Genomic DNA, 24,737 nt, shown 5'->3' on the forward strand with positions numbered 1-24,737 from the left:
TGTGTGTGTGTGTGTGTGTGTGTGTGTGTGTGTGTGTGTGTGTGTGTAATTAGGGCCTATGACCACACATCGTACAGTCAAATCTCAAATACAAGGTGTTATCCTTGTACTCTCAGCATACATAGCACTTGGACTACATAAATACTCAAAATATGTTTAGTGACAGGATATATAACTGACACCTGTACACATGTAATTAATACAAAGATGTAATTAAGAACAGTCAGCTCTACCCACCACCAGTCCCTCCCATCAAGCCTCTTAGACAGCCTCATCCACAAGAGGGCAGACAGCAGAAGCAAGAAGAACTACAGTCCTGCAGCCTGTGGAACAAAAAACCACATTCACAGAAAGACAAGATCAAAAGGCAGCAGGCTATGTACCACATGAAGGAACAAGATAAAACCCCAGAAAACAACTAAATGAAGTGGTGATAGGCAACCTTCCAGAAAAAGAATTAAGAATACTGATAGTGAAGATGATACAGAACCTCAAAAGAGAATGGAGGCAAAGATCGAGAAGATGCAAGAAATGTTTAACAAAGACCTAGAAGATTTAAAGAACAAACAAACAGAGATGAACAGTACAATAACTGAAATGAAAACTACACTAGAAGGAATCAATAGCAGAATACTGAGGCAAAAGAATGGATAAGTGACCTGGAAGACAGAATGGTGGAATTCACTGCCGCGGAACAGAATAAAGAAAAAAGAATGAAAAGAAATGAAGACAGCCTAAGAGACCTCTGGGACAACATTAAACGCAACAACATTCGCATTATAGGGGTCCCAGAAGGAGAAGAGACACACAAAGAACCAGAGAAAATATTTGGAGATTATAGTCGAAAACTTCCCTAACATGGGAAAGGAAATAGCCACCCAAGTCCAAGAAGCGCAGTGAGTCCCATACAGGATAAACCCAAAGGGAAACACGCCGAGACACACAGTAATCAAACTGAGAAAAATTAAAGACAAAGAAAAATTACTGAAAGCAGCAAGGGAAAAATGACAAATAACACACAAGGAAGCTCCCATAAGGTTAACAGCTGATTTCTCAGTAGAAACTCTACAAGCCAGAAGGGAGTGATATGATATACTTAAAGTGATGAAAGGGAAGAAACTACAACCAAGATTACTCTATCCAGCAAGGATCTCATTCAGATTTGATGGAGAAATCAAAAGCTTTACAGACAAGCAAAAGCTAAGAGAATTCAGCACCACCAAACGAGCTCTACGACAAATGCTAAGGGAACTTCTCTAAGTGGGACACACAAGAGAAGAAAAGGACCTACAAAAACAAACCCAAAACAATTAAGAAAATGGTCATAGGAACATACCTATACATAATTACCTTAAATGTGAATGGATTAAATGCTCCAACCAAAAGACACAGGCTTGCTGAATGGATACAGAAACAAGACCCATCTATATGCTGTCTACAAGAGACCCACTTCAGACCTACAGACACATACAGATTGAAAGTGAGGGGATGGAAAAAGATATTCCATGCAAATGGAAATCAAAAGAAAGCTGGAGTAGCTATACTCATATCAGATGAAATAGACTTTAAAATAAGGAATGTTACAAGAGACAAGGAAGGACACTACATAATGATCAAGGGATCAATCCAAGAAGAATATATAACAATTATAAATATATATGCACCCAACATAGGAGGACCTCAATACATAAGGCAACCGATAACAGCTATAAAAGACGAAATTGACAGTAACACAATAATAGCGGGGGACTTCAACACCTCACTTAAACCAATGGACAGATCATCCAGAATGAAAATAAATAAGGAAACAGAAGCTTTAAATGACACAATAGACCAGGTAGATTTAATTGATATTTATAGGACATTCTATCCAAAAACAGCAGATTACACTTTCTTCTCAAGTGCACATGGAACATTCTCCAGGACAGATCACATCTTGGGTCACAAATCAAGCCTCAGCAAATTTAAGAAAATTGAAATCATATCAAGCATCTTTTCTGACCATAATGCTATGAGGTTAGAAATGAATTACGGGGTAAAAAACGTAAAAAACACAAATATATGGAGGCTGAACAATACGTTACTAAATAACCAAGAGATCACTGAAGAAATCAAAGAGGAAATCAAAAAACACCTAGAGACAAATGACAATGAAAACACGACAATCCAAAACCTATGAGATGCAGCAAAAGCAGTTCTAAGAGGGAAGTTTATAGCTATACAAGCCTACCTCAAGAAACAAGAAAAATCTCAAATAAACAATCTAACCTTACACCTAAAGAAACTAGAGAAAGAAGAACAAACAGAACCCAAAGTTAGCAGAAGGAAAGAAATCATAAAGATCAGAGCAGAAATAAATGAAATAGAAACAAAGAAAACAATAGCAAAGATCAATACAACTAAAATCTGGTTCTTTGAGAAGAAAAACAAAATTGATAAACCATTAGCCAGACTCATCAAGAAAAAGAGGGAGAGGACTCAAAACAATAAAATTAGAAATGAAAAAGGAGAAGTAACAACAGACACCGCAGAAATACAAAGCACCCTAAGAGACTACTACAAGCAACTCTAGGCCAATAAAATGCACAACCTGGAAGAAATGGCCAAATTCTTAGATAGGTATAACCTTCCAGGACTGAACCAGGAAGAAACAGAAAATATGAACAGACCAATCACAAGTAATGAAATTGAAACTGTGATTAAAAATCTTCCAACAAGGGCTTCCCTGGTGGCGCAGTGGTTGAGAGTCCGCCTGCCGATGCAGGGGATACGAGTTCGTTCCCCGGTCCGGGAAGATCCCACATGCCAAGGAGCGGCTGGGCCCGTGAGCCATGGCCGCTGAGCCTGTGCGTCTGGAGCCTGTGCTCTGCAACGGGAGAGTCCACAACAGTGAGAGGCCCGCATACCGCAAAAAAACAAAAACAAAAAAATAAATAAATAAAATAAAATAAAAATCTTCCAACGAACAAAAGTTCAGATCAGATGGCTTCACAGGTGAATGCTATCAAACATTAGAGAAGAGCTAACAGCCACCCTTCTCAAACTCTTCCAAACAATTGCGGAGGAAGGAGCACTCCCAAACTCATTCTATGAGGTCACCATCACCCTAATACCAAAACCAGATAAAGATACTACAAAAAAAGGATATTACAGACCAATATCACTGATGAATACAGATGCAAAAATCCTCAACAAAGTACTAGCAAACAGAATCCAACAATACATTAAAAGGATCATACACCATGGTCAAGTGGGATTTATCCCAGGGATGCAAGGATTCTTCAATACATGCAAATCAATCAATGTGATACACCATATTAACAAATTGAAGAATAAAAACCATATGTTCATCACAATAGATGCAGATAAAGCTTTTGACAAAATTCAACACCTATTTATGATAAAAACTCTCCAGAAAGTGGGCACAGAAGGAACCTACCTCAACATAATAAAGGCCATATACGATAAACCCACAGCAAACATCATTCTCAATGGTGAAAAACTGAAAGCATTTCCTCTAAGATCAGGAAAAGACAAGGATGTCCACTCTCACCACCATTATTCAACATAGTTTTGGACGTCCTAGCCATGGCATCAGAGAAGAAAAAGAAATAAAAGGAATATAAATTGGAGAAGAAGAAGTAAAACTGTCCCTGTTTGCAGATCACATGATACTATACATAGAGAATCCTAAAGATGCCACCAGAAAACTACTAGAGCTAATCAATGAATTTGGTAAAGTTGCAGGATACAAAATTAATGCACAGAAATCTCTGGCATTCCTATACACTAATGATGAAAAATCTGAAAGAGAAATTATGGAAACACTCGCATTTACCATTGCAACAAAAAGAATAAAATATCTAGGAATAAACCTACCTAGGGAGACAAAAGACCTGTATGCAGAAAACTATAAGACACCGATGAAAGAAATTAAAGATGATACCAACAGATGGAGAGATATACTATGTTCTTGGATTGGAAGAATCAATATTGTGAAAATGACTATACTACCCAAAGCAATCTAGAGATTCAATGAAATCCCTGTCAAATTACCAATGGCATTTTTTACGGAACTAGAACAAATCACCTTAAAATTTGTATGGAGACAGAAAAGACCCCGCATAGCTGAAGCAGTCTTGAGGGAAAAAAATGGAACTGGAGTAAGCAGACTCCCTGACTTCAGAATATACTAAAAGCTACCATAATCAAGACAATATGGTACTGGCAGAAAAACAGAAACACAAATCAATGGAACAAGATAGAAAGCCCAGAGATAAATCCACGCACCTATATGGTCAACTAATCTATGACAAAGGAGGCAAGGTTATACAATGGAGAAAAGACAGTCTCTTCAATAAGTGGTGCTGGGAAAACTGGACAGCTACATGTAAAAGAATGAAATTAGAACACCCCCTAACACCATACACAAAAATAAACTCAAAATGGATTCAATACCTAAATATAAGACCAGACACTATAAAACTCTTAGAGGAAAACATAGGAAGAACACTCTTTGACATAATCACAGCAGGATCTTTTTTGATCCACCTCCTAGAGTAATGGAAATAAAAACAAAAATAAACAAAAAACAAAAACCTAATGAAACTTAAAAGCTTTTGCACAGCAAAGGAAACCATAAACAAGATGAAAAAAAACTCTCAGAATGGGAGAAAATATTTGCAAAGGAATCAACGGACAAAGTATTAATCTCCAATATATATAAACACCTCATACAGTGCAATATTAAAAAAACAACCCAATCCAAAAATGGGCAGAAGACCTAAATAGACATTTCTCCAAAGAAGACATACAGGTGGCCAAGAAGCACATGAAAAGCTGCTCAACATCACTAATTATTAGAGAAATGCAAATCAAAACTGCAATGAGGTATCACCTCACACCAGTTAGAATGGGCATCCTCAGAATATCTACAAACAACAAATGCTAGAGAGGTTGTGGAGAAAAGGGAACCCTCTTGCACTGTTGGTGGGAATGTAAATGGATACAGCCACTATGGAGAACAGTACGGAGGTTCCTTAAAAAACTAAAAATAGAATTACCATATGATCCAGTAATCCCACTACTATGCATATACCCAGAGAAAACCATAATTCCAAAAGACACATGCACCCCAATGTTCATTGCAGCACTCTTTACAATAGCCAGGTCATGGAAGCAACCTAGATGCCCATCGACAGACGAATGGATAAATAAGTTGTGGTACATATATACAATGGAATATTACTCAGTCATAAAAAGGAACAAAATTGAGTCATTTGTTGAGACGTGGATGGATCTAGAGACTGTCATACAGAGTGAAGTCAGAAAGAGAAAAACAAATATCGTATATTAATGCATGTATGTGGAACCTAGAAAAATGGTACAGATGAACCAGTTTGCAGGGCAGAAGTCGAGACACAGATGTAGAGAACAAACAGATGGACACCAAGGGGGGAAAACCATGGTGGGGTGGGGATGGTGGTGTGCTGAATTGGGCGATTGGGATTGACATGTATACACTGATGTGTATAAAATTGATGACTAATAAGAACCTATAGTATAAACAAACAAACAACAAAAACACAACTAATACTAAACTTTCTTTGGGTTATTTGTATGGAAATATGTTACTATAAATGTTTCAGACATTACATGAAATTTCTAAAAATCTTGTATGTTCTGGTATAATGTTATAAGTCCTAATTCTAGTTATTACTTTAAAATGTATATCTCAGAAATAACTAAATTTTCTTGTCAATTGCATTATTATGAACTTTCATCAAATCTTTAACCATGGTCATTTTTAAGTCTTTTGTCATTTACAGACAGTTCTGGGTGTACTCTGATGCTTTTGCAAATATGTTCCTATAAAAGGGTTTCATCTTCAAGGAATTCATGGAAAAGAATCTGACAAGTACACGTTTCTGGTAACTGACTATACTGCTGAACTGAATGAATAAGCATTTTCAGAACTCTAATGGAAAACTGATGAATTCATAAAAGTGCTAACAAAAGATCACGATGAAAAAAATAATTAATTACGTGGAACTGAGTGAACTGATGAGGATGATTATAATTTTTGTGACTTTCTGTTTGAATAAAAAAAAAATCCCACAAGGACTCAGATGTAAAAAGTATACAAATCAATTTTCACTGCAAAGTAAAGGAGCTGTTGCAGTGGAGGATTACTGGACTGAATGTCAATATTATGACATAGTATGAGTGTGTTTCGTGTTTGGTAATTATAATCATTGTTGCTTTTGTTGTGGTCATCTATTTACAATGCTTGGTGTCAGTTTATCTCTTGTAAAAATAAAATACAGTGTGTGTGTGTGTGTGTGTGTGTGAAAAAAAAAGATGTAATGAATAAAAAGGTAGTGTTCTTTAATATTTAAACAGAAGGAACTTGACTGTTGTTTACCATGTTTTATCTGAGTGTTAAGTTTCTTATGGTGTTCTTAAAAATCATCTGAGAGCTTGTAAGAAGAGTTTCCTTGGGACTTCCCTGGTGGTCTAGTGGCTAAGACTCTGCACTCCCAATACAGGGGGCCCAGGTTTGATCCCTGGTCAGGGAACTAGATCCCACATGCCGCAGCTAAGAGTTCACATGCCGCAACTAAAGATCCCACATGCCACAAGTAAGACCCGGCGCAGCTAGCTAGCTAGCTAGCTAGGTAAGTAAGTAAATAAATAAATAAGTTTCCTCAACACAACTTATGTTCAGGAGCTCTTGGGCAGGGACCAGGAACATCAGTTGTTAAAAATCCCCACGTAGGGGGCTTCCCTGGTGGCACAGTGGTTGAGAGTCCGCCTGCCGATGCAGGGGACACGGGTTCGTGCCCCGGTCTGGGAAGATCCCACATGCCGCGGAGCGGCTGGGCCTGTAAGCCATGGCAAAACAAAAAACAAAACAAAACAAAACAAAAAAAATCCCCACGTAGCTCTGTACTGGTGGCCTATGGATCATATTTTTTTAAATTAATTATTTATTTCTGGCTGTGTTGGGTCTTCACTGCTGCATGCAGGCTTTCTCTAGTTACAGCGAGCGGGGGCTACTCTTCCTTGCCATGCACGGGTTTCTCATTGTGGTGGCTTCTCTCGTGTTGGAGCACGGGCTCTAGGCGCATGGGCGTCAGTAGTTGTAGCACAGGCTCAGTAGTCGTGGCTCGTGGACTCTAGAGCACAGGCTCAGTAGTTGTGGTGCACGGGCTTAGTTGCTCCGCGGCATGTGGGATCTTCCCGGACCAGGGATCAAACCCGTGTCTCCTGCATTGGCAGGCAGATTCTTAACCACTGCGCCACCAGGGAAGTCCCTATGGATCATATTTTAAGAATCACTATTCTATGCAAGTCTTTCAGTGCTCTCTCCTGTCCCACATTTAGAGGGACTTGTACTACCAGATATTAAGGTATATTATTAAAGCTACTATGGCATTGGTTTAAATTAAAGTACTGTGGTAATGGTTTTAAAATAGACAGATAGGGCTTCCCTGGTGGCGCAGTGGTTGAGAGTCCGCCTGCCGATGCAGGGGACACGGGTTCGTGCCCCGGTTCGGGAAGATCCCACATGCCGTGGAGCGGCTGGGCCCGTGAGCCATGGCCACTGAGCCTGCGCGTCCGGATCCTGTGCTCCACAACGGGAGAGGCCACAACAGTGACAGGCCTGCGTACCACAAAAAAAAAAAAAAAATAGACAGATAAATGAAACAAAATAGCAGGTCCAGAAATAAATGCAAGCACGTATGGGTAATTTATTCATGATGACATCAAAATAGCAAATTAATGTTAAAAGGGATTTTTCAGTAGTGGTAGGGAAACTTGCAGCCATTTAGGAAAAAAAAATTGAGTCCATGTTCTATTCTCCCTCATATTAAAATAAATTTTAGATGAAAAAAATAAAAATTAAATGAAAAAAGAAAAATAAAACCAACCAATAAGAAAATAGAAATTAAATGAAAAAAGAAAAATAAAACCAATAAGAAAATGTGGGCAAATCTTCGTAAAAGCTTTGAAAGGAAGTACCTTTAAGGGGTGAGACAAAAGCCAGAACAATGTAGGGAAATACTCATTAATTTGACTATAACCTAAAACTTTAAAACCATCATAAAACACACCATATGTAAAGTAAACTGAGAGAAGGGAACAGTTATTCTGCATTATTTAATAGAATACTCTTAACATCCAAAGAGTTGTAAGAAATCAAAAAGAAAACCAATACCCTCACAGAAAATTGTGCACGGAATACAAGTCACAAAGTAAGAACTACAAATGGACGATATGTGAAAAACTATTCAACTTCACCATTAACAAAAGAGACGCAAATAAAAGATTATTAGCACCACTATCCATCAGCTAAGCAAAAGTACATAAAAACTGACACCCAGGATGGGTGTGGGCAAAAAGGGTTCAGACTGATTTAACTTTTCTGGAGGGCAGGTGGCAACACCTTGTCAGAATTTTTCATAAATATCTTCTTCCTTGGCCCCAGGAGACAATCTTACAAATGAGCAAATGTATCAACTCCCGAAGCTGTAAATACAGAAGTAAAGCACGACACAGCCCGATATTTACGGTCAGGCAGCTACCCACAGCATTCTGCTGCATCTAACAAAAGGCATGTTACAGTATGAAATCTATGATAGGGTTCCATTTATTTAAAACTGTATATTAAAGTCTGACTGGAATAACGTCCCAACAAAATATCAATGGCTACCTGTGTTAGTGAGGTTTTCTTTTGTACAGTTTTCTGTTGCTGGGATTTTTAAAATATTAATCAAGGCTCTTTTCTTTCTGTGAAAAGGCTCTTTTATTCTTATCAAACTTACTTCATACAGGAGACCAGCAAACAACTACCATGAAGATGCAGATAAAATTTCCAAGAGGTGGGAAACAAGTGGGAAATGGAGACTGATGAGAGTTGATTTTTATTTCGTTAAACTCTAGAATTGCTCCCTCACCCCCTTCATCTCCAGCAGAGTGGGTGGTGTCACTGGGACTCTAACCAGATGTTCCTCCCTGAGCCCTCTGAAAGACTTCCCAATGCGGATGTCCCTCTGCCCAGCAGGAGCGCGTCTGCTCTGGTCTCCCACATGGCTCTCCACCCTGCCTCCCTGGTAAGCAGCACAGAGACAGCCAGGTGCAGAGCCACAGAGCTCCCCCAGACAACCCCTCATTTTTCAGATCAGAAAGCTGGGACCTGAGCCTGGTATCTTTAAACCCTGAGGCAGAAATGCTGGCATTCCATATTTTCTCAGATGAATCTCCCTTCAAAAGACTCTCCCCCCAAGCGTGTGGAGGGAAAGGCATAGGCAGTTTTGTGAAAACATGGTCCAAAAATAAGCCAATGGTATTGGTTACAGTAAAATTGATAAGGAATAAAAATGCCCAGAGCAGCAGCAAAGAAGTGAGAGCTGCAAGCTCAGCATCCTAAAACTACAGACTTCTGGGGTTGTGTATATCCAGGGCGAGGGAGGGAGGGAATGAGAGCCTTAAGAACACATTGCTTTCTCTAGCAGGTATTTGATTCTAACGGCGCTGCTAGGGTTGAACACTTACGGTTAATATGGTTTTATTTGAAATTAAAGGGTTTACGACACGATCAGAGACATTGAACTTGCTGCACAAAAGACTTCACTACATAATAACTGGGTCTTTGGAGGTAAAGAGGAGGCTGAATGTTAACACCCTTCACAAAATTAACGCTCGGTCACACACCTGGAGTGGACCTTCTCCTCTCCAAGGCCAGGAGCTGGGAATCAGGAACAGGTGGGGGTCTCCAATTGGTCACCATCTATCTAGCAAATGATACTGGACAACACTTGAGAATATAGAGGGTGGCATAAGGTAGATGATTGGTCTAGACCTGCACTTGCCAATACATGGTTATTTAAATTGAATTCATTAAAGTTAAATACGATTAAAACTTCACTTTCTCATGCTAGCCACATTTCAAGGGCCCAATAGCCACATGTGGCTAGTGACTGCCATACTGGACAGTACAGATAGAGAACATCCAACTGTAGCACAATGTTCTCTTGGAGAGTGTTGGTCTAGATTGCTCTAAACTCAGTAGATCTGTGATTCTATAAGGCTTAGTAGGTGCTTAAAAATACCAGTTGAATGAAATGTCTGATCTTTTCATGACCTCTCCCACACCTCAACTCATGTCCATGTTACATGGTACCACAGCAAGAGAACATAATCATAAAAACATCTTCAAATGACAAATCCCAACACAAAGATTTGGAGCTACTAATCAGCATATATGGTAGAGTAGGAGAAACAAGTTTTCTTTATCTACCCATAGAAGAAGAAGATCTAGAGAAAAGATAAGCTGGTAAAAACAGAGTTAACAGGAGGCAAGCAGTTGGTACTGACCCTGAGGTGCCACATGGCTCACAGAAATGGAGACCGACTAGGAGTTAAACCCTGTATTCAAGTCCTGGCTGTCAGCTAAAGCAGTGGCTCTCAACCCTTCCTGCACCTTGGAATCCCATGAGGAGCTTGCAAAAAGATACTATGCTGTGTCCCATCCCCAAACTCTGATTTAAGAAGTCTGGTTGTGCTGGAGCTTTGCAAAAATTTTTTTAGCTCCTCGGGGGTTTCTATCACGCAGTCAAACTTAAGAACCACTGAACTTAACTGCTCTGAGGTGTTGAGTCCATCACTTCATTTCCACAGACAACAGCTTCCCTAATTGTAAGATGGGAGGACTGGTCCCAACAATCTTTAAGGGCCCTTCCAACTTTATTGGTCTAAAGTACTTAACTTAGGTCAGTGGATGTGGGTGTGTTCTCTTCTGTGTTCTCTTTCTGAGCTATCCTCCTGGAAAATAGGAGACCTCAAAGCTTGAATCCACTTACACTTACTATAATAACAAGTGTGTGGTTCCAGGTTCATTTAGCACATACTAAAAGCCCAGTTTACATTATGTCCTAAACGAATACAAAAAACATTCACTTAATGAATGCTCTGCTGTGTCTTATTCTGTGATAGTTGTGTTTAAATCTTACAGCTCCATCTTCTCCAGTCTCCAAAAAGATCATGCTTCTTAAAAAGCACCTTCTTGGGCTTCCCTGGTGGCACAGTGGTTGAGAGTCCGCCTGCCGATGCAGGGGACACAGGTTCGTGCCCCGGGCCGGGAAGATCCCACATGCCGCGGAGCGGCTGGGCCCGTGAGCCATGGCCGCTGAGCCTGTGCGTCCGGAGCCCGTGCTCCGCAACGGGAGAGGCCACAACAGTGAGAGGCCCGCGTACCGCACACACACAAAAAAAGAACCTTCTTATTCTTCACCTCATATCACTTAGCCCAGGCCTAAGCACAGGCATGTAATTTGAAAAATAAAATACTCTGTGACTCATGTGAACTTCTTAGTTAGGAAGGGTTAGGTTATGAAGAAATAACAAATTAACCCTGAAATCTCAGCGGCTCAGTACCACAAAGGTTTCTTTCTCATTCATGCTAGGTACCCAAGGCTGGACGGGATGGAAGCTCTGCTCCACAAGGTCAACCAGACATTAACACGTGGCCTCCACCGTCACCAGGCAGAGGAAGAAGAGAGCATGGCAAACTCCCATAGGCTCTTCTATGCTTCTGCCTGGAAGTGACAGACAGGAATTCTACCTAGAGCTCTCTGGACGGAAGTAATCATGGGGTCCCACATAACCTGCAAGGGGGCTGAGAACCATGGTAGAAGGTTTGCATGCCACCTCTACCATGGTAAGTGTTCCTGCTTTAGTAAGTCAGCAAGAAACTCCGAGGTAGCTGCCCAAGGGGGTTTCAAAAAAGTGTGTGGGGTTGGGGAGTGAAGACAGAGGGAGCAGTGGGGTAGAGTCAAGCACCTTACCATGTTTCTAATGGATTTCTAAAGATTCTTGGCCTTGAACTTTTCATATTCTAAAGCCTATATTTGTGTATGTATTACATTCATTATAAGTTAGACTGAAAGCTCCACAAAGGTACAGATGTATCATTTTCACTGCTGTATAACCAGACCCTGGCATATAATAATTGCTCAATAATAACTGTTTCTAATGAATGAATGGTGATGCAAGTAATTAAAGGAAAAAAAGCACAAATGAAAATAGGCAATTATGAAGTTTAAATTATAAACAAAATTACAGCAGTATAAAAATGTGAAGTCAAAAATAATCTTTTGATTTCAATTTATTTCAGGGAAAACAATTTACACATTCTGTTAGAATATGGAGTTATAAAAGTTTAGCTTTTAACATGGTGTCTTTCAGCAATGGCAAGTCCAGGACCATTTCCTCTACAGGCTTAAACCAGGGTTTCTCAACTTTGGCACTGTTTCCATTTAGGACTGATAGTTGTTTCTTTGGGGGAGGGACCTCTTAACAACATTCCTGCTCTCTACCTATCACTAGATGCCAATGGCAGACCTCCCTCCTCAGTCATGACAACCAAAAATGTATCCAGACATTGCCAAATGTCCCTTGGGGGCAAATATCACTGTTTCACCAACCTCTAAGCAGAAGCAGCCAGGCAAAGTATCCTAACTGATGGAAAAGATCATGAATACAGCAGGGGAAGAGGTCAATGATAGTAACTAAGTAACACAGATCCATCTGGAGATGGATGGTAGTGATGATTGCACAACAATGTAAATGTACTTAATGCCACTGAACTGTACTCTTAAAAATGGTGAAGACGGTAAATTTTATGTTATGTGTATTTTACAATATATTAATTTAAAAAAATACCACTGTAGACAAGATAACTAATTGTATTGGCAACAATATTACCAATAGATATTTATATGCAATGTGTTATTTTATAACTTTAAGGAAACTTTTTTTGCATATGTACGATATAAATATTGTCTTCCTTATTATCCTTGCCATCCAATCAACAAAGTGTAATACTGTCTCATTGGTGTATTACTGAGCAATTGAGAACAAAACAAAGATAAAGATAAAAAGTATCAGATGATCCATAAACCAATACAAAAGTAAAAAAGAATGGAAAAACCAGGAAAACAAGAAGAAAAAAGAAATAATCAAAGTCACGTGCACTAAGAGGCTTTGCTGTTACCAGAGAAGTATCACCAAATACTCTCAGCTCTGTGCACGGGGTTTATGTGAGCTCTGTGAGCACTCTCAGGGTATGTGGTCTGAGTACACCAATGTGTAAGGACAACAGTCCTAGCTCTTCTGTGAGTCTGTCTCTTCTTGACTTGAAGAACCATGTTTGCTCTTTCCTCGCTATAATACCCTGATATGTTTGGTACCATCCTTAGACCTGAGCAAGAGGGGCCCTTCCCTGGACCGTGCATCTTAAAGGGCTCCAACATCACAAATGCAAAATATAACCTTATTAAAGAACACATGGTACCTCTGTCACCTGGGATCAGCGTTCAGTGCTGACACAGTGAGATCTGCAACCCTCAACATACACTCTTGTGACAAACGCCATCAGGCCCCAGGGAAATGCTTCTGCACACCTCTTGCCCTGTGTCCTTGAAATAAGACAAATGTGTCCAGGCACCTTGAAGGGTGGTGTGGTGGGCTATAACATCACCAATGTCAGAGACAGACACTGCTTTGGAGCGTGGGGAGGCATTGGGCAGCAAAGACGTTTAGATAAAAGGAAAGACAAATTATCTTGTTAATCCTTCCTTCCAGATAGCACAAATGCAAAAAAAATTCTCACATAATGAAACACCGGTTCCCAGTTGGGTCGAATATCCAATGCCTTGCTTCTCTGCACATTCTAATTGTGGTTTCAGAGGTGCTCACAAATTAGTACAGTATTTGCAACCACTGCCAACCTGACTCATGAGGAACACCCTGCAGTACTGAACAAGTCACATTCCTCTTAAATTTGTTTATATGTAGGTACAGACATGACATGCCCAATGCAAGGTAGCAGTTCTTTATACTGGCAGCTAGATGGAGACCGAATAGTAGAGATTCAAGTACTTTCTTTTTAATATATTAAATGCTTTATTTTTTCAAGAATTAGAAATGTCAGATTTACCTAAATAATTCTGATAAAATATGCTTTTAATATTTAAACAGACATAGGCTACATCCCCATTCTTGCCCTGGCCCCAGAAACATTAGCAGGCTTGGATATGCACAGACACAGAAAGAGCACATTGCTCTCCTTAAAGCTCACATCTCCCCATCCTTCTCTCACTCATGAACACTGCCAGGGCCTTGCACACAGGGAGTACTCGCCTTGGACATGGGATACAAACTTGTTTGGAAAAACAGAATTTAAACGCAAAACCATGGAAACGGGGAGAGTTTTCCCTGCCAGTAGAGGGCAGGAGGTGAGCAGTTTGTAAGGGAAGTGGGGGCAACTGAGAGAAGGTCTGCCAGGCAGAGCTCCACGGCACGCAAAGAATTAGGTAGCTGCATTTATCACCAAGGTCTGCATACACTGAGGTGCTTTACCCAGTCTAAAGAGGGTACTGTGCTAAGGGTTGGCACACCCAGATACCTTGCACCCTTCACAGCCGTGGGGAGAAAAAGAGAAGACACGATGCTTTTCCCCCAAGAAGTTTCCCATCTTCTCACTGGCTTAAACAGAAAACATCTTACATTGGGCTGAAACAATCCAGACACAAAAGGACAAGTATTATATGATTCCACTTCTCTGAGGTACCTAGAAGAATCCAACTCAGAGACAAAGGTGAACAGGGATTGCCAGGGGCTGCAGGTAGAGCGAGAAATACGGAGTTAGTATTCAGTGGGTACAGACTTTCAGTTTCGCAAGATGAAAAGGGCTCTGGAGATGGACGGTGGTGATGGCTGCACAACAATGAGTAAGTATTTCATGCCACTGAACTGTGCACTTAAAAATGGTCGACACGGTAAATTTTATGTTCTGTATATTTTACCCAAATAAGTAAACAAATAAATAAGAAGCAAGCAAGCAACAGGGGAAAAGAAACATCTTTAGAGGAACACTGGGGGGCCTGAGCACCTTGAACAGAGCAGAGCACACAAGTTACTTACTGCTAAGGTAGAAGCCATAGGTTAAGAACTTTACTGTTTTAGAAGAGAACTAGTTTATTTTCAACCTTTGCTGATACAGTTAAACCCACACTATTGGACTTCAGAGGGAGGAGCAGAGGGCGGGGAAAGAGACTCCAGGGTGGATTTTTCAGCCAACCTGGTACATCAAAGATGCTTTTAGCTACAGAGGAGTTTCTTCAAACATTCAGAGTCCAGCCATCCAACTTCTGTTCTCCTGCCTCTGGTCCACAGCTCAGCTGAGTCGCTCCTAATGACAGCCCAGAGCCAGCAGTGGACAAACCACAGCCCACGAGCGACCTGGACAGAGTCCGAGGCTCAGAGCCCATTATTTCTCCAGAACTGCTAACCTCCAGCCCCAGCCATCTCTTCTGATTACAGCTGATGGCCATGTAGCAGGGGAGGGGTCCTGGGCAGCTGCCAGGATTAGTCACGCAGGGTAGAACGCATTCTCCACTGGGGAGGCAAGCATCTGCTCTGTTTTAGCAACACAGCAGACACTCCCTCCATACAACTCTTAAAAAAACACCCACCCACTTACAAGATCAACTGAAATGAAATCTGCTGGAGTGGAAGATACACCATTCACGTGGGTGAACTAATTTTATTTTGTTTTGGGCATGGGGTGGAAAGTTATTCAACATGGTAAACATGATTCCATCTGTTGGGAATTTTGTTTCTCACCTCAAAACCAAGAGGAGGCTGGCAAGGTCTGCAGGCCAGGAAGGGGAAGGGGAGGTGAGCACCCCTTAGTATAAACAACTTTTAACAAACTAACCAACTCACCGTCCCAGGTTTACCAAGGGATGTGCTCAAAGTTGATACAAAACAGAAGTTAGGAGAGGGAAGACGTTCAACCTTCCTACTAATCAATGTGTTAATCTCCACCCACTGTTAAGTACATGTGAGCAAAGCATTAAGACAAGGTCCATTTCTCAAGCAGGTCATTACTACCTAGAAAGACAGGACCAAAGAGCTTGGAAGAAGGAAAAACAGTAAGACAGTAAATGATCAAAGGCTAAGTGATGGGGGACAAAGTTTCAGTGCTCCTGCAGTTCAGAGAGAGGCAATAATCACTCCAGGCCAGGCCAGCTCTGCAGCCCCTCAAACCTGACCCATCCCAAAGCCAAATCTTGATTTTTTTGGCCACTTGGTTCAAAGCCTGTCCATCTCGCAGTCTCCCCTACTGTAAACCCTGCATGCACGACCTGCATCCCCAGCCTCAGGCTGTCCCATCTGTCCCCTTCTGCAGTGGCTTCCAGGTGCACTGGCCTCCCTTCCTTCCACACTCTCAAAGGGGACACACTGAGGCCTCGGGGCTCTGGCGCACAACTCCTGCCTGGACGCTCCCCTCCGCCCACCCAGGCCTGAGTCTTCAATGCTGGCTCCTTTCCACAGCCCCTCCCCGGACACCCTCACCTCAGCTCCCTCCTCACTTTCCTCCTGTACCTAGTCTACTGCTTCTGTGCCTACTGCAGCCTCCTTAGGCTCTTTCCCGTATTTCTGTGTTCACGTTCACTGAGCCCTCCAGCACTGAGCTCCCACAAATGGCGGGGCCACAACCGATCACCCATAAACCCCCATGACCAGCACAGTGCAAGCCTTCAAATATTCATGAAATGCACAAATCACAGGGAAGGGTAGTGACAAAAGGCTCATGAAAAGGGAAACTGAATCAGATCTTCTAGAAGGAATACAATTTCCTGGTTACTACCTTGTCTTCCTTTTGAGCGAAACCACCTGAAAATCAACTAACGAAAAAACTCTCGGGGCTTCCCTAGTGCCGCAGTGGTTAAGAATCTGCCTGCCAATGCAGGGGACACGGGTTCGAGCCCTGGTCCGGGAAGATCCCACATGCCGCGGAGCAACTAAGCCCATGCGCGACAGCTACTGGAGCCCACGCGCCTAGAGCCCGTGCTCCGCAACAAGAGAAGCCACCGTGATGAGAAGCCCACGCGCTGCAACGAAGAGTAGCTCCCGCTTGCCACAACTAGAGAAAGCCCGTACGCAGCAACAAAGACCCAACACAGCCAAAAAAAAAAAAAAAAAAAAAAAAAAAACCTCTCACTGGAGCAAATAACATGTAATGAGGGCTTACCTGCCAGGCACGACTCTAAGTACATGCCACACAGTAACTCATTTTATTCTAATGCGCTCCCTAGACAAACTATCACCCCCATGTCACAGATGAAGTAATAGGCACAGAAAAATTGCTAACTTGCTCAAGGGCACAAAGCTAGCAAGGGCCAAGCCAGGACCCCAACCCAGGCAGGCTGGGTCCAGAGCCGGTACTCCAACCACTGTACCAGGCACTGGCTCTTATGCTAAGTGGCTCCCCCTCACCTCCCACTGAGCCTCAACCCCACGGAGGGAAGCCTCCTGTGCCCCCCACTCCACCGAGAAGATTCTTGCCTCAGTCACCCGCCATCTCTCAGCTGCTAACACCAATGGGCACTTGTTTGTAATGGGCCATCCACTCAGCAGCTTCACGGTTTCAACTTTCACATACATCACCATCAACAGCAACAAAACGGACGCCAGGGGCTCAGAAGCTCCACCGTGCAGGACACGCTCTAGCCACAATGTAGCATCCAACCCTGCTCAGGAGAGCTCTGCACTCCCACCCCCAGCACTGCACTCACAGTTTCATCTTCCAGCTGGAGCTGGAGGCTCTTCTCACCCTCCTTGTAGTCCTTGGTTAACTCAGCTGAGCGCCACACTTCATCGGGGTCAGGGATCCAGACCCTTGTGTACTGAAAGATTAAAAGAGAAGAAACTTAGATGCTAAGAGAAGCTTTCAGGTATGCCCTCTATGAGGGGCCCTCAGAACTTTTAAAGTCATCTGCACACATTTCCCTCCCTTCTCATTTCAAGATACAAGGCGATTCAATACCATGACAAGAGACAAGTCACAAGATTGGTTACAGAGGACTCCTTCTAGATCCTAACAGAATGTCACAGATCAGTGAAATTCAAATTCTACCAGGGGAATGCCAAGCCTAGATTTGGTTATATCCAGAGTTTTACACCATTATCTCAAAAGGTGGTACAAAATTGCAATGTCAGAGGGAGTGTCTAGTGTGCTGCAAAGATTAAGACAACACATGCAAAACCCAACAAGACAATGTAGCAAGTCTTCAGAGCTTGGGAATCTCTGCTTTGATATTCTGCATTCAGGGTCAAAGTCATTTTCCTGCAGAAGTGAAAGTGGTCAGCAAATTGAAACTGTTAATATATTCCTGAGTTGTCAGCAATCTCAGTTTAGTTGTGCATTCTTTAAGCCACGAACATACCCACAAATCTCATGCATCCTTCCCCAGCCCCCATCCGGATCAAGCGTCCACAAGGTCATTAAGCTGGCCAAATCCTGGCAGGAAAGAAGGCAGCCCTTGGTGAGTGGGAGGCACTGGCAATGTCACTCGGGCGCTCTCCGCCCTGACTGCACATTAGAATCACCTGGGAGCCTTGAAAAGACCAGGTCGGGGTTCACCTCAGACCCAAGCAGCACTTGAGGTGACATGAAAGCTCCCAGGTGAGTGCAACGTGCAGCTGGGGAGAACCACGGGTCTGCACCAAACGGCAGCATCTATTAGTGGCTGTCCCTCTCGGCACCACGCCCCTTACCTCTGTCAGACACGTTTTCTCAGTATTTGTCTCATAGGTATGCGATTTCCACAGGGCCTATCTGCTTGAGAAGCTGTCTGTGTACACGGGCACATACCCCCCTCCCATTATATATATTTTTAAATTTTTATATATAATTATATTTTTGTATTTATGTATAATCATATATATATCTATAAAATGGCCACAGAATATTTTTAGCCAAATTAATACTCCTGAAATTAATAGTTCTTAAGACCAGAGGCCAGCCAGAATGTGTGCTTGTGTCAGCACAACCCACCTCCCCCGTGGAGGGACAGCAAAGCACAGGCCCTGTGGCCGGTCACTTGCCGACCTGATTTTGGTCCTGCTTTCTTACAGCATTTTGCTCCACGTGATCACTGGCCGTTTTTAAAAGCAAGGCCCAGCCCCTGCTACACTTGTCTCTAATTCAGGATCGAGGAGTGAAAGTCGTGAGGCAAGAGATTCAGAACACCAGTTAATGGGAAAGCAAACCACCACCAACTTGCATCACTGATACCCCAGCTCAGGGTACAAAGCCAAAGTCGTTTGTTTTTGGTTTTACAATGAATCAGGTTCACAGGATTGTCTCTCTGCCTCTGAGCCTGCACTACAGCAAGGTATTCCTATATCTTTAGAGGAAGATACTCTGTAGCTTTATAGTATCTGAGTGCTATCGAGTATTACATGAAGAATGTTTGGAGGCATCTCCAGAGAAAACTCAGCGTTTCAACATTTCTCTCCCTTCAGGTGTTCTAACTTACCTTGTCCTCTACCATTTAAGCCCACCATCCATCCAGCTGTGGGGACTTTTAAGCTCCTGTCCCCCAGCTTCAAGTGAGTGACTTTTCTTAGCCTCGCTACACTTCCTGTCCCTGAGTTAGGCCGCTGGGACTCCCCCTCCAGTCAGAGGGAGGACAGCACACCCAAGAATCTCTATTCAAAGCCAAGTCTCCACTCAGTGTAAAGTGGTGTCAGGAAAGGCTCAAGATAACAGAGTGACAAACAACAGAGAAGGGGGAAATGCCAACAGGAAGCGACTGGAGGTGGTGACGTGTGGACATCGTCAAGCTGCGTGATGTACTGGAAGCCAAGGAGCCCAGTCCCAGCTCACACGGCGGCTCCTCTGGCCTTAACCCTGCTGTCCACATGCCTCTCACCGGACAGTTCACTGCACCCAGCACTGGGGAACCTCGCTGCCTGGCTCTGCTGCTGTTTAATTCTCACTCTGGGAGGGTCCATTTACTCTTCTACTTACATAGATCTCTTCTCTCTAAGCAGACTGAAAATACCTAGTAGGCAGAAAATTGTCATCTATATTTTCCTGAACCCATAGAATCCATCAGAGCATCAGGGGCATAAGGGGACCCTACTGATACTTTAGTTCCTTGCTACTCCAGGTGAGGACCTCAGCCTCACCACTACCTGGGAGCTGGTTAGAAATGCAGAATCTCACACCCACGGCATCAGAGTGGGCACACCTAAGTACCTGGTGTTCTGCTCCCGCAATATGATCTCACTCTTCCCTGTTTTTGTACACAGGCCAGACTACAGCCCTGGACCCAATCTGGTGTGCCACTTGTTTCTATACAGCCCATGAGTGAAGAACACTCTTTAAATGGTTAAACGGCTGGGGAAAAAAAAAAATCAAAAGAATGATAATCATATGCTAACACATGAAAACTATATGTGTCAAATTTTGGTGTCTGTAAAGTTTTATTGGAACACAAGGACACATTCTACCTACGTATTGTCTGTGGCTGCTTCCACATTTCAGTGACAGTTGTAACATAGGCCCTATGGCCCCCAAACCTAAAATATTTACCCTCTGGCCCTTTACAGAAAAGGTTTGCTGCCCTCTACCTTTGAACATGCTGTTTCCTCAGCCTAGAATGTCCTTTCCTCATTGTCTATGTGGGCAGAGTCCAAGTTCCGCGCCAATTCCTCACTGAACCCTTCCTTCCCTGTGCACTACAGAGGTAGCCCTTCCCAACTCTGGACTGCCGCAATCAACTCTTCTATGATCAAATTTCTTTACGGTTTTTGCAGTCGGTTCTTTCACGTCAGTTTCCTCTTACTACTCCAAGGTCTTTCAGATACACCATGGGGCATTTCTGTATCCCTGGCATGTAGTAGATGCTCAGGAAATGTTTACTGAGACAGGAATCAGTGAAAAGAGAAGGTGTGTTTATGGGGCACCTGGTGTATACATAAAACACTGTGACAAGCACCATGTAACCAAGTAGAAACATGAAGATCTGTACCCTCACGTTAAGGAACATACAGTCTAGTTGGATAGATAATTCATATAAAAAATATACTCTAGGGGGAGGTGTGACCAATTCCTAAGGAGAGTAACAGCTAATCAGTCAGGGGGGGCAGGCAAGGCAAGAGAAGGGAGGGCAATGATGGTACATGCCAACTTAGAGAGGAAACAGGTGACCAGATTCTCCTACAATGTCTTAAAGGCTAGTGTGCATTACAGATCTGATCAAGCAAGCTTTAGATTCAAATCCAGTAAACATCTGAGTACCCACTCTGTGCTAGATGCTGTCACGTGCCCTCCATCCCCACAATGAAGACACATGTGGACATGCACTGAGATTACAGCAGTTCACTGTTAAACAAGAATGAAGTAGACCCTGTATTGTGATGGTACGGGATGGGTGATATCTGCAGGCAGGCCTCCCCACCGTTACGCTACTTCATAGATTCTCGGCTTAAGGTGCCTATGAGTTACTGAGCAGGGCTGTTCACCCAATGTCACATACGCTGCACTTGAGCTATTTATAGGACTTCCAAGGGCAATTTTAACCACAATCAAGTTTTGCTTTATGTGCTGACTGAGCCAACAAGCCCCTCCACTCAGACCAAGGAAGATCCACTGCCCCTGTAACTGAGTACAAGGTGGGGCATGATCAGTACAAAGTAAACAGTCAAGAGAACAGACACACAAACTGAGAGGAAGGAGAGGTAAGGAACACAGTAGCCAGCAAAGACTTGAGGGAGACATACATGTGGAATCTAAACAACAGTACAAATGAGCTTACCTACAAAACAGAAACAGACTCACAAACAGAAAATAAACTTACTGTTACCAAAGGGGAATGCAGGGAGGGATAAATTGGGAGTATGGGATTTACAGATGCACACTACCATGTATAAAATAGATAAACAACATGGGTTTACTGTATAGCACAGGGAACTATATTCGATATCTTATAATAAACTATAATGGAAAAGAATTTTAAACGTATATATACATAACCATATCACTTTGCTGGACACCTGAAACTAACACAATATTGTAAATCAACTATACTTCAATTAAACAAAAAAGACTTCAGGGAGGAAGACAGATGTGATCTGAGCTGTGGAGATGGAAAGAATTTGTGTGGTTTTTTTAAAATTTATTTATTTTTTCTTATTAGTCATCTATTTTATACACATCAGTGTATACATGTCAATCCCAATCTCCCAATTCATCACACCACCTCCCTCTACCACTTTCCCACCTTGGAGTCCATATGTTTGTTCTCTACATCTGTGTCTCAATTTCTGCTCTGCAAACCAGTTCACCTGTACCATTTTCCAGGTTCCACATATATACGTTAACATACGAAATGTTTTTCACTTTCTGACTTACTTCACTCTGTATGACAGTCTCTAGATGCATCCACGTCTCTACAAATGACCCAATTTCATTCCTTTTTATGGCTGAGTAATATTCCATTGTATATATGTACCACAACTTCTTTATCCATTCGTCTGTTGATGGGCATTTAGGTTGCTTCCATGACCTGGCTATTGTAAATAGTGCTGCAATGAACATTGGGGTGCATATGTCTTTTTGAATTATGGTTTTCTCTAGGTATATGCCCAGTAGTGGGATTGCTGGGTCATATGGTAATTCTATTTTTAGTTCTTTAAGGAACCTCCATACTGCTCTCCATAGTGGGTGTATCAGTTTACATTCCCACTAACAGTGCAAGAGGGTTCCCTTTTCTACACACCCTCTCCAGCATTTGTTGTTTGTAGATTTTCTGATGATGCCCATTCTAACTGGTGTGAGGTGATTCCTCATTGTAGTTTCGATTTGCATTTCTCTAATAATTAGAGAAATAATTATTAGTTGAGCAGCTTTTCATGTGCTTCTTGGCCATCTGTATGTCTTCTTTGGAAAATGTCTATTTAGGTCTTCTGCCCATTTTTGGACTGGGTTTTTTTTTTTTTAATATTGAGCTGCATGAGCTGTTTATATATTTTGGAGATTAATCCTTTGTCCGTTGATTCGTTTGCAAATATTTTCTCCCATTCTGAGGGTTGTCTTTTCATCTTGTTTATGGTTTCCTTTGCTGTGCAAAAGCTTTTAAGTTTCATTAGGTCCCATTTCTTTATTTTTGTTTTTATTTCCATTACTCTAGGAGGTGGATCAAAAAATATCCTGCTGTGATTTATGTCAAAGAGTGTTCTTCCTATGTTTTCTTCTAAGAGTTTTATAGTGCCTGGTCTTATATTTAGGTCTGTAATCTGGAGATGGAAAGAATTTGTAAGGGAAGGGTTTCCTTTGCGATGATGAAAATGTTTTGCAACTAGATAGACATGGTGGTTGCACAACACTGTGAATGCACTCAATGCTGCTGAACGGTTCATTTAATAGTTAATTTTTTGTCCTGTGAATTTCACCTCAATTTAAAAAACAGAAACTGTTTTGGTTGCAGATGATGCGAACAGCATCCTGCACACTCTCTCCTGACGTGGGTTCTCACTTCTAATATCTGGAAAAGCAGTAAGGTAAAATATATTCTTTTAACAGAAAGCCATCATTTCTATGAGCCAGACAGACACGTTCTAGAACCAAGGTTCTGTGTTGTCTCTTCATTTTTTCTCACCTTCAGGGAATTCCTTCAAACAAATCTGACCTCTACCAACTTTCCTGGAGGCAGCAGACTGTAGGAAAGACAGGCTCCCTCACAGAGTCCTATTACAGTACTACTCAATTTGTCACTACGCTGTTTTAACAATACTTAATCCCATCATATCAAAGTAAATAAAATAATGTCTGACCTAATTGTCAAATAAAAACTGAGTTTTCTTTTGGAAAGCGCCCAGTGTATTAACCGGAGAAGGCAGATGCCTCTCTGAAATGAAATGCATTAGTACCGAGAGCGATTCTCCAGCCGGAGTTCATTTCTCCCATCTCTGCAGCGGGCACAGAGGCAGCTCTGACAGACAGCTGGAGGGAGCGGCTGCCTCTGGCACTAGTGCTCAACCCTGGCGCAGGGGAGAACCACCTGGGGAGCTTTTAAAGCTTCCCCAGCCAGGCAACACCTCAGGCCAATTACATCAATCTCTGGGGGTGGGAACCAGGCAGTGTTTTTTTAAAGCTCCCCAGATGCGTCCGATGTGCAGGCAGGTCTGAAAAACAGCAGTCCTTGTGGTTTGACTTGGTAACTGATTTGCAGGGCAGCACAGACCCTCATGTGCCCGGAGGCCTCTCCCCACTGGCCTGTGGTCGAACATGAAATTCCAGTCCGAGGATTCTTTATCCTGAGCAGAACACTATCTGCAGAAAGCCCCTGCTAAAGTGTAAGTACTACTGAGAAGAGTACAGCACTTGCCCATTTATACTAATGATCGTGCAGTGCAGTGCTGCGGGCTCTAGAGCTAGACAGCCTGGGTAAGAATTCCAGCCACCACTCATTAGGTTGGGTAAGGTGATGAATGGGTCTGAGCCTCGGTTTCCTCATTTGAACAATCTGGGCAAAAGGTAGACCAACCTCATGAAGCGTCCTAAGAATTGGATGAGATCCCGCAGTATTGGTACTGTACGCACTAGGCAGTAGTGACAGTGGTGATGATATTAGACACTGTGCAGTCTAGAAGGCAGGATCCTCCTGGGATCCCGCAGATGGTCAGGGAACGGGAAACAAACCCAAGGTGTTCCACGTGACTGGGATCCTTTAGATGTCCTGCAAATCATCATACATAGGCAGCCATGCTTTGCCTTAAAATCAGTAACTGGATCTAGACTACTTCAACCTCAGAACCCTGAGAGGAGTGACTCTCAATGCTGGCTGGCATGTAAGAATTCTCTGCAGATCTTT

At 42.4% G+C, this 24,737-nt stretch overlaps 1 protein-coding gene across 3 annotated transcripts in view; it reads right to left on the reverse strand.

Annotated features, from left to right (window-relative positions):
- The window catches only part of MYO5B (myosin VB), a 385,273-nt gene that overhangs the window by 211,667 nt on the left and 148,869 nt on the right, over positions 1-24,737 (reverse strand). For all 3 annotated transcript variants that reach the window (XM_027118483.1, XM_027118480.1, XM_027118481.1), the window contains exon 2: positions 17,649-17,759. In XM_027118483.1, coding sequence (XP_026974284.1) covers positions 17,649-17,759 — 111 coding nt within the window. The remainder of the gene's footprint in view (positions 1-17,648; positions 17,760-24,737) is intronic.

The sequence above is a fragment of the Aethalodelphis obliquidens genome, unplaced genomic scaffold (assembly GCF_003676395.1).
Source record: "Aethalodelphis obliquidens isolate GAN/ISIS:26980383/991018 unplaced genomic scaffold, ASM367639v1 scaffold19, whole genome shotgun sequence".
NCBI lineage: Eukaryota > Metazoa > Chordata > Mammalia > Artiodactyla > Delphinidae > Aethalodelphis > Aethalodelphis obliquidens.